At 34.3% G+C, this 18,254-nt stretch overlaps 1 protein-coding gene across 1 annotated transcript in view; it reads left to right on the top strand.

Annotated features, from left to right (window-relative positions):
- The window catches only part of MED13 (mediator complex subunit 13), a 100,247-nt gene that overhangs the window by 39,579 nt on the left and 42,414 nt on the right, over positions 1-18,254 (top strand). The window contains exons 9-10 of the mRNA XM_046677772.1: positions 6,839-7,522; positions 17,581-17,794. Coding sequence (XP_046533728.1) covers positions 6,839-7,522; positions 17,581-17,794 — 898 coding nt within the window. The remainder of the gene's footprint in view (positions 1-6,838; positions 7,523-17,580; positions 17,795-18,254) is intronic.

Genomic DNA, 18,254 nt, shown 5'->3' with positions numbered 1-18,254 from the left:
AAGTAAAAAGCACGCTGTGTTTTTGCATTTATTGTAAATTTCAGATGTTGACACTAAAATACTGGGAACTTTAATCAAGAGGAAAAAGAATCTGAAGGGATCACTCTGTTGGATTGTGCTTTTAGGACAAGCTTTTTTTTTTTTTAGAACGATTCTGCAACTTGTTTGAGTTCTAGTAGGAAATTCAGTTGTTCTCTCTAAAGAAGACTAGCTTTTAGAAAAAGGTCTATATAGACGAAAGGAAAGGGGCTGTGATTTAATGTTAGCAAGATTTTAGAGAGTCGCTGGTGTTAGTTTGTTACCCTCACAGCAGGGTAAGTGAACATATGGCTGTTTACTTCTCACATCCCTTGTATGCTTGGAGTATAACCAAATAGTTCATCTCAGATTATTGAAGATCCTACCTCTCCTTAGTGCCTTGTGTAACTTGACTAAATTCTTAAGCTTTTGGTCTCAGAACTCATTTACACTCTTAAAAAAAAATTATTGAGGACCCCAAAGTGCTTTTATTTATGTAGGTTGTTATATCTATTTTAGAGAAATCTTAAAGCACTACTTAACTTTTAAAAAAATAAATAATCAGGGCTGGCCCCGTGGCTGGGTGGTTAAGTTCACGCGCTCTGCTTCAGTGGCCCAAGGTCTCACCGGTTTGAATCCTGGGCCCGGACATGGCACCGCTCATCAGGCCCCATTGAGGCGGCGTCCCATGTACCACAACTAGAAGGACCCACAACTAAAATATATACAACTATGTACTGGGGGGCTTTGGGGACAAAAAGGAAAAATAGAATCTTTAAAAAAATAAAAAAATAATAAACTCAGTACATATTAATGTGAATAAAATATTTTTATAGAAATCAGCTATATTTTCCAAAAAAACCCAACAAATTACAAGAGTGGCGTTGTCTTACAGCTTTGCAAATCTCTTCAATGTTGAGCTTAATAGAAGATAGCTCATAATAGAAGATTCTCATCTGCTTCTGCATTTAATCTTTTGTTGTATGTTATCTTGGTTGAAGTATGCCAAGAAAATCCAGCCTCATGTGCTGTGCAGTTGGAAAACGGAAGAGTATTTTAATAGCTTTTTCTGATAATTGTGGATATTCTTTGATATTTTACCAGAATTTCACAGGGGGTAGTTTCTTAAAGGTTAGTCTTAGTGGAATCTGAAGCCATATTAATGAAATTCTTGTACTCCACTAATAACTGAATGGATCTTTTACTGCATGATTTTGTAACATCATGCATTGATTCTTTGGAAAATACCAGTTCACTGAGTTATGCAGATCTTCTGAATGCTGGCATATTTTGTTATATAGTATCAAAACTTTGCCTTCATTAATAGCACCAATGATCTCAGAAAAATCTTCTAAATATTGGAAAGCTGTCAAGCTCACTATGGCAGATACAATTTTCCAAATTCTAAATCTTGCTTAAAATAAGCTCAAACTTTATCATTTGTTCTTCCTTAAAATGACAGACTCATTTTGTTCATTTTTGAGGACCAAATAATCAAGTCTGCCATGTAACGAAATCTGGATCACCATGGTTTATTAGTCAATCTTATTTGTTTTGAAATAAAAGTAGTGTTCCATGAAAAAAGTGGCTAGTACAGCTTGTAACTCAAGCAGTTGTACAAGTGCTTTTCCTGAAAGCAGCCATTGTACTTATATCAGTATAACATAGCAGTAACAGAAATGTTTTATGTGTACTTCCTATTTCTATATATAAAAAGCTGTAAATGCAAGGATTGAGATTTAATAAAAATTAATTATTTTTACTGTCTTCATGAAGGATGTTCTTAAGTGAAAGAATGTATGATAGTGAAGAAAACAGTGACTGCTACTACTAACAGTCCTACTGCCTTGGTTCATGTTAGGTTGCCAGCATTTGTGCTGTCTGTTGCTTTTATACCATCATTGTGAATATCAACATAACGAAGAAGGCAAATAGTGTACTGGTGCTATTACCAAAATGGTTTTGAACCCTGTAAAACTCCTGAAAGAGTCCATGGGCCATACTTTGAAAACTTTTGTAGTAGACACTAAAATATTTGAATAATTAAGAAGTGAATGATACTGTTATAATATGTACTATTTCTACCTTCTTATTCTGTTTTCTTTTTTTCTCCTTTGCTTTCCTTCCCCTTTTCTGCTATTATTATTATTATTTTTTTTATTAATGTTCTGATAGATTACAACCTTGTGAGATTTCAGTTGTACATTTTTGTTAGTCATGTTGTGGGTACACCACTTCCCCCTTTGTGCCCTCCCCCCACCCCCCCCTTTTCCCTGGTAACCACCGATCAGATCTCCTTATCAATATACTAACTTCCACCTATGAGTGGAGTCATATAGAATTCGTCTTTCTCTGACTGGCTTATTTCGCTTAACATAATACCCTCGAGGTCCATCCACGTTGTTGTGAATGGGCCAATTTTGTCTTTTTTTATGGCTGAGTAGTATTCCACTGTGTATATATACCACATCTTCTTTATCCAGTCATCAGTTTCTGGGCATGTAGGTTGGTTCCACGTCTTGGGTATTGTAAATAATGCTGCGATGAACATAGGGGTGCAACGGACTCTTGAGATTTCTGATTTCAGGTTCTTAGGATAGATACCCAGTAATGGGGTGGCTGGGTCATAGGGTATTTCTATTTTTAACTTTTTGAGAAATCTCCATACTGTTTTCCATAGTGGCTGTACCAGATTGCATTCCCACCAACAGTGTATGAGGGTTCCTTTTTCTCCACAACCTCTCCAACATTTGTCGCTCTTGGTTTTGGATGTTTTTGCCAATCTAATGGGTGTAAGGTGATATCTTAGTGTAGTTTTGATTTGCATTCCCTGATGATTAGCGATGATGAACATCTTTTCATGTGTCTCTTGGCCGTATTCATATCTTCTTTTGAGAAATGTCTGTTCATGTCCTCTGCCCATTTTTTGATCGGGTTGTTTGTTTTTTTGTTGTTAAGCAGTGTGAGTTCTTTGTATATTATGGAGATTAACCCTTTGTTGGATAAGTGGCTTGTAAATATTTTTTCCCAATTAGTGAGCTGTTTTTTTGTTTCAATCCTGTTTTCCCTTGCCTTGAAGATCCTGCTATTATTTTTGACTTTCTTTCTTTTTTCCTTTCTTCAGGTGGCTTAGAAGTTAGGTATTTTAATTCTTTTGTTAATTGAATTAAACATTTATTGTGTTTGCTTTCCTTAAAGTCTGAAGTTAATCAATGTCTCTCTTCTCTTTATGGAACAAACAAGGACCTTGGAACACTTTAATCTTGTTCCAGTTATTTTCCATGTTATTTTTCTTTTTAGCATTTTTGTTCTTCCTTGTTCTGTTAGGAAAATTTCAAACATGCACAAAAGTAAGAGAATTGGACAGTGAACTCCTGTATAACAACCATCCATGTTCATGTACTACAATTGCTTCATCTAGACCTCTTACTGAAGATTTTTGTTTTTTTAAGGAAGATTGGCCCTGAGCTAATATCTGTGCCCATCTTCCTCCACTTTATATGTGGGACGTGTGCCACAGCATGGCTTGACAAGTGGTGCGTAGGTCTGCACCTGGGATCCACACTGGCGAACCCTGGGTTGCTGAAGCAGAGCATGTCAGTTAGCTGCCACTGGGCCAGACCTTACTGAAGATTTTTTAAAATTTTGATATATTTTATTGAAATTGGCTTACCCAAAATGATTATTTTGACATACAGTCAGTATAAATCATTAATGAGATATTTGGCATTCTTTTTTTCATAATATATCTTCAAAAACTGGTATGTATTTTACACTTATAGCCCGCCTCAATTTGAACTAGCTGCATTTTGAGTGCTTAATAGCCACATGTGACTTGTGGACACCATTGTTGGATGGCACAACTTTAGAAATAGAATTAGAAATAGGACTAATGACTGGAAGATACAGAAAAGACAAGTCTCCATTCAACGTAAATTATTCTCTAACAACTGGAGCTATTTGATGATGGCATGCATTTCCTTGTAAGGTAATGTGGTCCTTGTCGTAGAAAATATTCAAAGAAAGGATGGTCAGAGAAGGGATTATTCCTACGTTGGGTAGGACTTGCTCTTTGTTTTTAATGACCAATTCCTTTATTAAACTTTTTTTTTTGCTTTGTTTTGGTTTTAAATTGCTATTTGAAAAATTCAAACAGTGAACACAAATAAAACATTAGAAACAACAACTTCTGCTTCCTATAAATGTGTGTAGATCTGCCTGCCTGCTTTATTTCACACAAATGGAATCATGCTATGTATATTGTTCTGTAACTTTTTTTGATAAACAGTTATCCTTCATATCTTTCCATGTTAGCATACTCTATTTTTTCTTTTAAGTTCATAATACTCCACAATACTATGGAGATATAATACTTTATTTGGCCAGTCCCCTATACTTCGCTCTTGCTGAACATTTTTAAAGAAAATCTTAAATATCATCATTTCACTCCTATTTCAGTATGCAGCTCTAAAAAATGTTAGTGTTTTCTTACCATAATTTCATTATCACACCTAATGAACAGTATTTTCTTGGTGTCATCTGATGTCCTCTACAGCTTTGTCTCACAAGTATCTTTTTGTAGTTGGTTGTTTGACTAGGATCCAAACAAGGAGTATACATTTGGTTATTAAGTCTGGTAGGTCTCTTTTGTAATTCCCTACTCTTTTTTTATAACATTGACTTGGTTGGAGAAGCTAGGTCAGTTGTCCTATAGAATGTCCCACATTCTGGATTTTTCAATTTGTCATATATTTTAACTTGTTCTTTTAGTGTTAACTTCTTCCTTTATCCCTTGCATTTCTGTACAGGGAAGATAGGTCCAGAGCTGTGGTGTCCAATACTAGCTATGTTGGTAACCACTAATGGCTATTTAAAGTAATTGGTTTTAAATAAAATTAAAAAGTCAGTTCCCCAATTGCACTTGCTGCATTTCAAGTCCTCAATAGCCACATATAGAACATTTCCAACATCACGGAAAGTTTTGTTGGGCAGTGCTGATCTAGAGGCCTTTGATTAGATTCAGTTTAAATATTTTGGTTAAGAAAACTTTGTAGATGGTGCTGGCTTGCTTTGTTTTGTGTCAAATCAGAAGAGACACGTCTGGTTGTCCCACTTTTAATAATGTTAATATTGAGAAGGTGGTGATCAGCCTGAACTCTTCATTGTAAAGTTTGTAATCATGTTTACTATGAATAAAGACAGTTTTTCTTCTTCCTTTGAAATCTCTAATCTCTTTCTTTTTCTTCACTTATTGCAGTGGCTAAAACTTTCAGTAAAATTGTTGAATAAAAATGTTGAGAGTTAATATTCTTGCTTTGTTCTCAGACTTAGGGAGAAATTACTCAGTCTTAAGTATGATATTAAGTAAGTATATTAAGTATGATATTAGTTGTAGTTTTTCATAGATATCCTTTATCAGATTAACTTCTGTTCCTTGCTTGCTCAGTCTTTTTATATGCATAGGTCATATGTTGTTCTATATTTATCGAATGAATAAATATGACTTTTGTCATATGTTTTTCTATATTTATTAAGATATATGTTTTTCTCTTTTATTCCATTGATATGATAAATATTACTGATTTTGTCTTTTGAATGTTATAGCTTAAATTCCTGGGGCAAATCTCATTTGGTCATGATGTATTATTATCCTTTTATATATTACTGTATTGCTAATATTTTATTAATGATTTACATCTGTGTTCTTGAGGGATATTGATCTATGATTTCCTTTTTTTATAATGTCTTTGATTTTGGTATCAGGGTAATCCTGGATTTCTCCTGTATCCTTTTGACAGAACTCCAGTTTTCTTTGATAACTTTCATGCTTTTTTCCCTCATGCACAATAACATGTTCCAAGCTCTGTACAAAAGGGTGTCTCAGCATGTTTCCTCAGTAGAAAAGGTTCTTTGAAAAAGTGCCTGACACTACTTTGTATTACTCTTTCTGTTTATCTCTGATATAACAAAACCATTAATAAAATAAATTTAAAAAGAAAACTAAAAAACCATTGTGAATATTCAATGCTTTAACTCCATATTTCTCCACATTTTTTTCTAATTTCTTAGTTTAAAAAAATGTTTTATATGCATCAGTCTCAGTTGAGTTTGGAATTCTCAATGTGCACAGTATTTTTACTACACTGAAAGAAATCTTAAACCTGAACAAAATTATTAGATTTTTAGGTATATAGTTAAGTCTTCAGTTTAGAATTGCTTCACATTATGAGGAGAAAATTCTTTTAAGCATTTTCTTTTTATTTTCCAGTCAGCTGATTCTGTAGTGGTAAGCCTTGGGAGAAGGAAGGTAGTCAGTCAATTCCAGCAGTATCCAGACTGATCTAACTTTAATTCAGTAGAATAAATTTTCTAGCCAGTTGCTGTAGGATGTAGTTGATGACTGAGCTCAGCTAAGCCATTGATTTGTAGCAATTACTAACTGTGAAATATCAGATACATTCATAAGTGAATAAATTTCAGACCTTTTTATACCTTTTTATCTTAAAATAAGTAGAATCTTCTCTCTGTATTTATTCAGATACTAACATATTTAGATTATATAAGGCAAACCAGCTTTGTCTGTCTGCTCACGTAGCTGTTGAATGAGATGTTGAGAATAGGCTTTTATGAATCTTTTTTGCATGCTTTTAATTTTAGGTCACTAAACAAAATTATTTTTTTCCTTATAAATTCAGATCATTTTACTTTTAGGGTTATATATGAAAAACAAATGATATCTGAAATGTCTAATGGTATTAACTTGTGTACTTTGATATGATAGTGATGCTATAAATATTAAACTTTTCTTTTAACTTTTCAGGCACAAAAATCTCAAACCAAGAAATCCTGGACAACAAGGACAGGCGCCATCCTTAAGTCAGCAACAACAAGTACTTCCTAAGCACAAGACCAATGAAAAGCAAGAAAAGAGTGAAAAACCACAGAAACGCCCCTTGACTCCTTTTCACCATCGTGTATCTATTAGCGATGATGTTGGCATGGACACCGATTCAGCCAGCCAAAGACTTGTGATCTCTGCTCCAGACAGTCAAGTGAGATTTTCAAGCATCCGAACTAATGATGTAGCAAAGACTCCTCAGATGCATGGCACTGAAATGGCAAATTCACCTCAACCACCTCCACTTAGTCCTCACCCATGTGATGTGGTTGATGAAGGAGTGACTAAAACACCTTCAACTCCTCAAAGTCAACATTTTTATCAAATGCCAACACCAGATCCCTTGGTTCCTTCTAAACCAATGGAAGATAGGATAGACAGTTTATCCCAGTCTTTCCCAGCTCAGTTCCAGGAAGCTGTAGAACCTACAATATATGTTGGTACAGCAGTAAACTTGGAAGAAGATGAAGCTAATATAGCCTGGAAGTATTACAAGGTCCCAAAGAAAAAAGATGTAGAGTTTTTACCACCTCAACTTCCAAGTGATAAATTCAAGGATGATCCAGTTGGACCTTTTGGACAGGAAAGTTTAACATCAGTTACAGAGTATGTATTTTTTTTAATAGTCACTATTATAATTTAAGGGTGGAAATGATGTAAGTTCTTAATACTAGGACTCCAAAATTGGTTTCAGGATAGGTTTATAATAAATCCTTGAGTATTAATTTTACATAATTTCTTTGCTGTGTTTTTTCCTCAGGGAACCTCTTTATTATGAAATATTTTAGTCACAAAAAAGTGGAGAAAATAATGTTACTTATCCATCAGCCAACTTAAGGACTTAAGTTGGTCCCATCAACCAGGTTAAGGATTTTGCATACAATTAGAACTCCTGTGTACTATTTTTCTTCCTCCATTCTTCCTTCCACTGTCCTGAATTTGGTATTATCATTTCTATACATGTTTTTATACATGTAGTTCTAATTAATTCATTTTAATTGCTCTATAGTATTTCTTTGTTATAAATATATTATAATTTACTCTCTTGAAGATGGACATGTTAGTTATTTTCAGTTTTTCACAATTGCAAAGGATGTAGCACTGAACTTTTTTGTAAACATTTCCTTGTGCACTTGTATAGGAGTTTATTTGAGAATACATCTAAAAGTAGAATTGCTGGGCCATGGAGTATGTACATATTCAACATTAAGGATTATTCGCAAGTTACTCTCCAAACTATACTAGTTTACATCCTCATCAACCAGTAGAGTATGAGAATGACTGTTGCTCCACATTTTCCTCTTTTCTTGGTATTATGCAACTTTTAATTTGGCTAACCTGCTGTGTGCAGAATGGCATCATATTGTCTTAATATATGTTTTCCAGATTCCTAGTGAGGTTAAGCATCATTTAAAATGTTTATTGAACATTTAGATTTCCTCTTCTGTGAATTGGCTGTACATGATATTTTTTAGTCCATTTTTCTTTTCCTAATTTATTCTTTGCATCTTCTGGTTATTAATCTTGTATTAGTTATATGTGCTACAAATATCTTCCTCTAGTCTATGATGTGCCTTCTTTGTCCACCTTATGTATGACATACTTTGGGCAGAAGTAGGCTTTTTTTCAGGTCTTCCTTTACTTTCTGTGTTGTTCTGATTACATTTCTAGTCTGTCCCATAAGCCTTTTGCATTTTTGTCTATAGATTTTTCTATAAGATGGAAATCAACCAACAAAATACCATTATATTCATTAAAACTGTCTACCTGTTCATCAATGCAAGGCCAAGTAGTGTGCAGAGATTACGTCTCCTCCTCAGTGAGTCCATTTTCAATTAAAGCTTTTCCAGTCTTTAGCTTAGAATTTTGAAATTTCATGAGAATATGTGTAGGTATAGTGATCTTTTGTTCAGACTTTGTTCTGGGTATTTGAGGAGGGTTAGTTCAGTTTTACCGTAGAATTTTGAAATTTTCACAAGACTATGTGTAGGTTTAGTGATCTTTTGTTTAATCCTTGTACTGGGCATTTGAGGAGGGCTAGTTCAGTTTGAAGTCTTTTTATCCTGCAACTGGGAAATTCTCTTTTTCTTTGATAATATCTCCATTTTTCCCCCCCATTCTCTGTGGAACAAATTGCTCTAGAAAGCAAATGATGTGTTGGAAACAAGTGTTAAAAAGATCTTAATCTTATCTGTGCTGGATGTAATACAAAAGTCTAAGCTAGCCTCAACTCTTGCCTGAAACTACGGTTAGTCTCCTTATTTCTGTACTTCTTTACATATATTCTCTACACAGCAGTCAGAGTGATCACTGTAAGTTAAATATTACGTTACTCATTTACTTGAGATCCTTCAGTGGTTTCCCTTTACACTTAGAATAAAATCCAAACCCTTTTTCCTCATTTGAAAGATTCTACATAGTCTCCTGCCCAGCTGGTTCTTTATTCTTATTTACTACTCTCCTATTTGCTTCCTGATTTAGCCACTCTTGCTAGTCCTTCAAAAAGCCAAGCTCATTCCTCCTGGCCTTTAGAACTGCATTACAGGTGTGGGGAGCAGCCTTAATCATTCCTGCTCAAAAGTTACCTTCTCAGGAGGTGTTTCCCTGACCATTCTATCTAGACTGTGGCCTCTCCTCGCTCCCCAAATCACTTCCTATCCTGTACACTGCTTTCATTTTCTCCTTATATGTATCCTTATCTGAAATTATATTATGTATTTGTTAGTGGTTTTTTCCCCTATTAGAATGGAAGCTCTATCAGGGTAAGAAGTCAGTCTTGTTCACTGCTGTGTTCCTCTAGCATAAACTATACACACACACATACACATCCACATCCCCAGAACAATCTTAGGCACTACTATAGTAGACAATCGGCAAATGTTTGGATTAATGAAGCAACAGTGTGACCCTGGATTACTTTATGATTTTAAACTTGTTTTCTTTCTAGGTTATATTTTCTTATTTAATGTATGTAAAAGTGTAGGGAATATTTTCAGTTTTAAAAACTTCAAGAGTGAGTTTTTGTGGGCAGATTATGTTCATAAGATCCAAGAATCGCTATAATTTTAAAGAAGTGTACTGGTTGCTTGTGTGCGTGAGTGTCTATAAGTGAAATGAAGGTCTCTTAGAAGTTAATACAGCTTAACCTTAGAATCTGTTCTAAAATTGTTTGCCGTTTTTCTCACTGAATAAGAATTAGAAGAAAGAAGCATAATGTGGAAGGGTAGCATGCAGAGTAGAATGGTGCTGGGTCATGATTATGTAAATTAAGGAAATAACATGCTTCTGCCTCTTCCTGGTCACCATTTTTTCTACCTCATAAAAAAGAAAAAAAAGATTGAATAAAAGGGTTTTTTAAATTTTGTGTCTCACATGAGTATTGTTTTGGTTATGCTAGTTACTAAAATGTGTACAGTGTCACAGTTTTAGGTAGAACTCTTGTCAACCATCAGAGGCTTAGCTGCTATGTGAACTAAGAAACATTTATGGAATCTAATATTTCTATACTTGGTAGGTTAGAAGTCTTTTGATTTAATGTTTTAATCATCTGAATGATTCTGTCCTTTTCCTGGAGTTACTGTTCTTCTTTTTTTTAAAAGATTTTATTTTTCCTTTTTCTCCCCAAAGCCCCCTGGTACATAGTTGTGTATTTTTAGTTGTGGGTCCTTCCAGTTGTGGCATGTGGGATACCATTTCAGCGTGGCTTGATGAGCAGTGCCGTGTCTGAGCCCAGGATTTGAACCAGTGAAACCCTAGGCCGCCAAAGCAGAGTGCGCAAACTTAACTACTTGGCCATGGGTCCAGCCCCAAGAAGTTACTATTCTATGACGTTAGTTCTCAGGAAAATTTCTTATGCCCCCACCCCCACCCCAGCACACACCCCAGGTGACATTTGTCAATGTCTGGAGACATCTTTGGTTCTCACAACTGGGGGGTGTGCTACAGGCATCTGGTAGGTAGAGGCCATGGATGCTGCTAAATATACTATAATATATAGGACAGTCCCCCACAACAATTATCCAGCCCAAAATGTTAATAGTATTAAGGTGTTTTAATGTCACAAATAATTTTGGCAGAAATTTGAACTCTAGAATAAGCTATAAAATAGGTCAAACATGTTTACTGATTAATTTCACTAGGGAGGTACCCCATACTATTTTAGCTCCCCAAACCACAGTATAATACCCGGCATGGCCTTCACTGTTTGTATTATGGTAAAACAAAAGGTTGTTTTTTTTGAGGAAGATTAGTCCTGAGCTAACTGCTGCCAGTCCTCTTTTTGCTGAGGAAGACTGGCCCTGAGCTAACATCCATGCTCATCTTCCTCTGCTTTATACGTGGGATACCTACCACAGCATGGCTTGCCAAGCGATGCCATGTCTGCACCCGGGATCTGAACTGGTGAACCCTGGGCCGCCAAAGCGGAACGTACATACTTAACCGCTGTGCCACCTGGCTGGCCCAAGTTTTTTTTTTTCATAGTTAAAAGGATCTTCTTGAAATAACTTAGTAATTCAGGTACTTGCTATTAATATTACTTGACATAGTATGTCATGAGGATCGGTCATCTCCTTATAGAAAGTGACAAAGCCAGTTGACAAAGTCAGATAATGTTCCCTGTCATTAAAATAAATTCTGTGAATTACTATTATTCTCTCTTGATGGCATTTAAACAATTTTCTTAAATACTTTATAGAAACTTTCTGTAGTTTAAAAGATATTAATGTGATCACTTTTCTAATCATAGAGTAATCCTTTCAGAAGCCTAATTTGTTTTATGTAAGTAAATTTGTGAATCATATTACCCAGTCGTAAATTTCTATCATACTTCTCTATACTTTGAGTTTTGAAAGTTTATTTAAAGGTACAACAGTTAATTTTAATGAGATTAATTAGAGGGCTGTTGCAACTCTCACATTCTTTCTCCTTTCTTAGGGAGATTATCTTTCTTCTTAAATTTATATTCCTCAAAGATATATTTTATCAGTTTGAATAAAACTCAGTTTTCTCTTATATGCAAGATGCTGTAAGGCACTGTTACGGTATAAAATAAATTTGGTCCTGGCCCTAAATGAAATTGTAGTCTAATGGAAAATAACATTAAATTCTCTGATAGAGGTAAATACAAAATACTGTAGGGATGCAGAGCCAGAGTGGGGACTGACTTTATTTATGGAGATCCAGCAGCTTTATGTAATTTGGTATCGATAGATTATAGGGTGGTGCTTACTAGTTTGGTGTGTTGTGATGAGAAATGAAACCTGAAAAGTGGGGTAGGACTATATAATGGCATGGCAAAATATTGTTTATGAGCTTATATATTTTCCTTGAGATAATAGGAGCACTGTTGCAAGTTTTTTGAGGTAGATAAAATAGGCTTTTGGGAAATAAGGATTTTACAAGTATTAATCAAGTAGCATTAGTGAAGGATTGAAATGAAGAATTGTACGTGTATAAAAGGAGGTTAGTTTGGACATCTGTTTGAAAAGCTCAGACATAAGGTAATACAGGACTCTCACTAGGAAATTAGAAAGAGTAGGGATGTATGGATTTTATAGATATTGTGGAGTAGACTGAAGAATTTTACAGCTAGTTGAATAGTAAAGTAGGGGAGTAGCAAGAGAGTTAAAGACCAGCATATTTATTTCATGAGAGGGAAAGAGGAGGAAGAACAGATTTGAAGACTTCTCTACTACCTTTTTTACCCACTTTAGACTAAATTTTTAAATTTAACTTTTATGGTTTTTTTAAAGTAGTGTTTCAAAAATAGAAGTGTCTTCAAGTAACTATGGCTGTACCTTAAGAAAGGAAGGTCTTATTAAATAAGTAGTCTGGCTAAATAATAATGGCATATTCACTTAAAAAAGCAGAGGAAATCTATGTAGGTTGATATGAGAAGATCTCTGGATAGATTATGAAGTTTAGGAACAACGAGGTACATGATATGTGTATACATATATCGTAGTATATGCATAGTTTTTGCCCCTACCCTAATTAGGTAATATAAACGATCTATTGTTATCTTGAAGGAGAAGGATTGGGAATTTTCTACATTTCAGCTATACCTTTGTTTACTATATGACTTTTAACTATGTGCATGTAATACATATATAGTGAAAAATTGTGAATTCAGTTTGAGGTACCTACTTAGAGAGATTCCAGCAGACAATTGTGATCATGTGTCTGAAGCTTATGGGAAGAAACTATTAATAGCCCAGTTAGAGGAGATGCAGAATGCAAAGAGGGGCAAGCATGCATCAGTAGAAATAAAACAAGTGCTTTCTTTGTAATAGTTGACTGTTACAGATGTATGCTTTTTTAGAAAATGATGGAGGAGAAATTTAGACGTTTGTTTTATTTATATTAAGTAAAAACAATTTGTATTTGATATAAATAAATGAAATTTTCCATTGATTGCTGTTAAAGGGTGTCCCTACGCTTTCATAATCTGTGGATAAATGAAAGAAAGCAATACTCTTGATTTTTCCAATCAGCTTTAGGTGGTGATGGTACAGAGTAATAGACTTCATTTTTAAGCACCTCCGTTATTCTTAGACTTCCAAGTGTAGCAATTGATACCAAATATTTTAGCGGCTTCTTTAAAGGAAAATTCTTTTTCTTTCTTTTTTTCTTTTTTTGAGGAAGATTGGCCCTGAGCTAACATCTGTGCCAATCTTCCTCTATTTTATATTTGGGACGCCTGCCACAGCATGAATTGATAAGTGGTGCATAGGCCGGCCCCCAGGATCCAAACTGGTGAACCCTGGGCCACTGAAGCAGAATACGCAAATTTAGCCACTGCGCCACCAGGCTGGCCCCAGAATTCCTTTTCTGATATGTTAGAATTTAATTGGGAGGAGAGAGAGGTTGAGCCTGGAACATAGCATATTCCACATACAGGATATACACATCTGTGGCAAATATCTTTATCTTTTTTCTAATTATTTCTAGTTTCTCTGTTAGTTAATGATAGTTATCTATTTCAGAATATTGACTTAAGACCTTATAAGTTTTAAAGATAGCAAAATTTCTGCCAAGAAAGATTACAGTTGTTTTTTGATCTTTTTTCAATGGTTTAACACTTAGTTTTAGTAGAATCTGTGATTGTTTAGGATAGTCTGTTCTAATTCAGAGGAAAGCCTTTCTAAATCCTGAGCAAAGAAAGAACTGTACTTGAGCATAGTTCTTGTCATATCTGTTCAGTAGTAAGGATATATCAAGATATCTTAACCATAATATAATGTTCATCAGTAGAATTATCTCCTATGTTGTATTAGTGTGATAAACCAGATTTTTATTGTATTTGTATAGTTACACAATGCATTATTTGATCTCTAGAAGATAGTTTGATTACTTTGTTTCATAGAAGTCTATGATGAAATAAACTTGTTTTGATTTACTGTATTCTAAATCTTTTAAGTAAGTCGTCTTTACTTGATTTCTTATTTTAATGCAATAAAGCTAGACTTTTGAGAGCTAGCTTGATTCAGTTTAAGGATTTATTCTGAATACTGGAAATAGTACTGGAGAAGGTACCGTTAAAAAAGAGGACTTTTGAGATTTATTAATTTGTTCCCTAACATTTCTTTCTATAGCTTATCTCCTTCTTATAATTGTCAGTCCTAAAATATTGTCATAACTTGTCTGAAAGAATTTTTATTGAATAGAGGCTTAAAAGCATATGCTACTGTAAGCCGTGTTAAATTCTCTACAAGTACCTTTTAGGATAGTATGTTACTGATGTCATAGTAAAAGGAAGGAGATATAATTAATGAATAATATAAAGGTAATTTTGATTAGCTTTGGGCTTTGCAAAGCTTCCTGTTCATGGCTGTGCCTAATCCTCTTTCCGTTTGTCTGTATTTAGCTTTTTTATCTGATTGAAATTATCTCTGTAGTTAACTATTTGGCTATATGTGAAAATTCCTTTTAGAAAAGGGGAGGTGGTGTTCCTATTCACACAAGTATATGTATAATGCATAATTGGACAGTGATGAAATGATAACTTGAGTTTTTAATTTGGCATCTCTTAAAAATCACAATTTTTATTTCTCTCAGTTTTAAATGTAGAAGGATTGTAATGTAAATAATTTATATTTTTTAATTTATTGTGACTTGATACTCTTGATATTATTAACTACATTTAAGTTCTTTGCATATCCTAATGTCTGTGAGAACCATTCAATAAAATAACAAAAAGTCTTTAGGCATTGCATTTGGTTTACTCCTTTTTATTCTTAATATAGTCCTGTGCAGTAGGGTTGGTCCTTTTAGTGCTTCTACGAGAGGACAACTTAATAGGAAAAACAGAGTTGTTTTATTCACCTCTACACAGAGTAGTAGTGTCTTTCAGGTTGGTAGGAGGGAGGAGGAGTGGATTTTATACTTTTCCCCCATGAATATTATTCGAATATGAATACTTAAAATCTTTCCAGCCTTAATTCTGCCACTCTGTGCCCTCAGCAAACCATTTCTTTCTACATAATTTCCACATCAAAGTCAGAGAGCATACCTTCCATTTCCTATCTTATGAGGTTAAGTATTAAATAAGAAAATACACGTCAAGTAGATGGAAATACTATTTCAAAAAGATTTATGTTAGTATCTGATAGAGAGTTAGCAAACAGTTACTTAGGGTCCGATATGGTGGGGTACAAAACTATTCTTAAGAAAGAAATGTTTATTCATTTATGGAACAGAACTGTTGGAACAATTAATTGTAAAACATATCCCCATTGACGGTTGTGTTAGACAGTTGTGTCTTCCCATGGAAGAAAGTTTTTGTGGACTTAAGATTTTAGTTTTGGGGATAAATCTGGGACATACTGAGGATAACAGTGACATATCTGGTATTTGATAGCACGTTTGGAAAACATCAGTTATTGTTTTGATGGCCTCTGTTTCAACCTTAGTTTATAAGGTATAGAGTGATATCTCTATCATTATAAGCTAGCAAATACCTTCATTGCTTCCAAATTCTTACGTGTCTTATAACTTTTATCTTAATCCTCAAGACAGATAAACAGTGGCAGCAGTATTGCTGTCTAATGAATAAAGATGTTTATTTCAAAGTACAAGATATTGTATTTTAGGATTATTAATGCAAACACAACATCTCAATCCTGTGTGGCTTTTAGATTTCATGTATTCATTTAGCAAATATTTACTGAGCACTGGCTATGTGCCAGGCACAGTTCTGGGCATTTGGGGTAATTCAGTGAACAAAGACAAGATCCCTGGCATTTAGGGGCTTATATTTTAGTAGAGTGATGGTCAACTATGAACATAAGCAAATTATATATTATGTTAAAAGATAAGTTTTATCCAGGGAAAAATAGAGTAGGGTTAGGGGGACTGGTGTTAAGGCAGTTGGGCATATTGCAATTTAAAATAAGATCAAAGATTTGAAGGAAGTGAGGGAGTTGGCCATGCAGTTATTTGGAGGAAGAGTGTTCCAAACAGAGGGAACAGCCAAGAGTGTGTCTGGCCTGTTTGAGGAACATCAAGGAAGCCTCTGGAAGGAGAGTGAGTGAGAGAGGGTGGGCTAGAATAGAAGAAGATGAAGTTGGAGAGGAAAAAGAGGAGACACATCTTGGAAGGCTTTGGTAGGATATAAGGATTTTGGTTTTTCCTCAGAGGAAAATAGTCATTGCAGGATTTTGAGCATGATCTGACTAGATGCCTGGCTGCCACTGTTCTGGAAGCAGGGGAATCTCAGCTTTGCCTAATATAGAGAACATGAATCTGGGAGTTGAAAAATGTCTTATACAAACCAAAAATGAATTCTATATTCAGGCTCACCAAGCACACTGGTCTTCAGAGATATAAAAGTCCTGATGCTTTCTAGGGTTCTGCATTGCAGAGCAACTTGTTGTGGCTTCCTTCTCTCAGCCTTATATTTCAGCTTTCTCTGGTCTGTGTGTTTCTACTAGTTCATCTTTTCAACTTCATTGTCGTCTCCTCTCTTGTTCTATTGTCCTTTGTCATTATTTCAGGAAAGTACAGATAAACATATGTTTATCAGTTACTTTGTGAAACCAAAAGACTGATAATATAAAATTTGATTTTTCCAGTGTGATTAGGAAAAACCTCTGAGGTACTTGCAGTGAAACTTCACTTGCCATTGTAAAACATCTTGCCAGAATTAATAATAGCAATGTTATCGTGAAACACAAATCAGGCCTTTAAATTTTTTTTAACTTAAAATATATCCATTCATGGCAATGGGAAAAGGATAATCACTTTCCATGTGTAAATTGTACGAAAGTAGTCTTGTCTCATTATATAGGCCACATTTTAAGAGTTCTAGTCCTGGAGTGGTTTAGATTTAGAGTCCCTTTCAGTGAATAAATTTGAACAAATTAATGTACTTGAGGACTTGGGAACAGAGTGGATTAACAAAAGACAACATATTTTAGTGGAAAGACCATATAGATAGGAGACCTGAATTTTAGCTCTATTTCTCTGTTGCTAAATTTGAGACTTCAATAAATCACATAACCTCTGTGTACCTCAGTTTCTTTATTTATAAATTGAGGGATTACAGGTTAGATTATCTCTAAATGATTCTAAAAACTTTATGATACTTAAGTTGTTTTGGAAATTTTTTATGCTTGTATGGAGAATAAATATAACTAATTTTCTAATTTTATTTTTTTATGCAGGTTAATGGTGCAATGTAAGAAACCTTTAAAAGTTTCTGATGAATTAGTGCAGCAATATCAAATTAAAAATCAGTATCTTTCAGCAATATCATCTGATGCAGAACAAGAACCTAAAATTGATCCATATGCGTTTGTTGAAGGAGATGAGGAATTCCTTTTTCCTGATAAGAAAGATAGACAAAATAACGAGAGAGAAGCTGGAAAAAAACACAAGGCGAGTAAAAGACATCAAAGTACACCAAAGGATCACCAATGATTTGTAGCACTGCATATACTACCACACTTCTCATTTTTTTTTTGTTTTAAAATAGAACAGATTTATTGTTTTAACTTAGAAAAACATTTTTTAAATAGGTACATCAGGCATATTGTACAGAATGTAAGAGCTTATATGGGCTTTAACCTAAACTAGTCTCTGATAATGAAAAGATCTTTATTGTTTACTGTAAAACTTTTTCGATTAGAGAAAGAATACATTAATTTGTTATTCAAATAAGGATATTTAGGTAGACGAACTATATTGATAGTTACCAGTTTCCGAAAGTACAATAAAATACACATTGCTGAGTTTATAAAATACCCAGTATTTTTGAATATGTGAGTCAAGAGCTTATAGGGCCCCTAAAAGGAAAATGTTATAAAGTGTGAGACGTAAAAAGATTTATTTGATTAAA

The sequence above is a fragment of the Equus quagga genome, chromosome 11 (assembly GCF_021613505.1).
Source record: "Equus quagga isolate Etosha38 chromosome 11, UCLA_HA_Equagga_1.0, whole genome shotgun sequence".
Lineage (NCBI taxonomy): Eukaryota > Metazoa > Chordata > Mammalia > Perissodactyla > Equidae > Equus > Equus quagga.
Note: the sequence above shows the minus strand (reverse complement) of the source record. Positions and strands in the feature narration are given on the sequence as shown.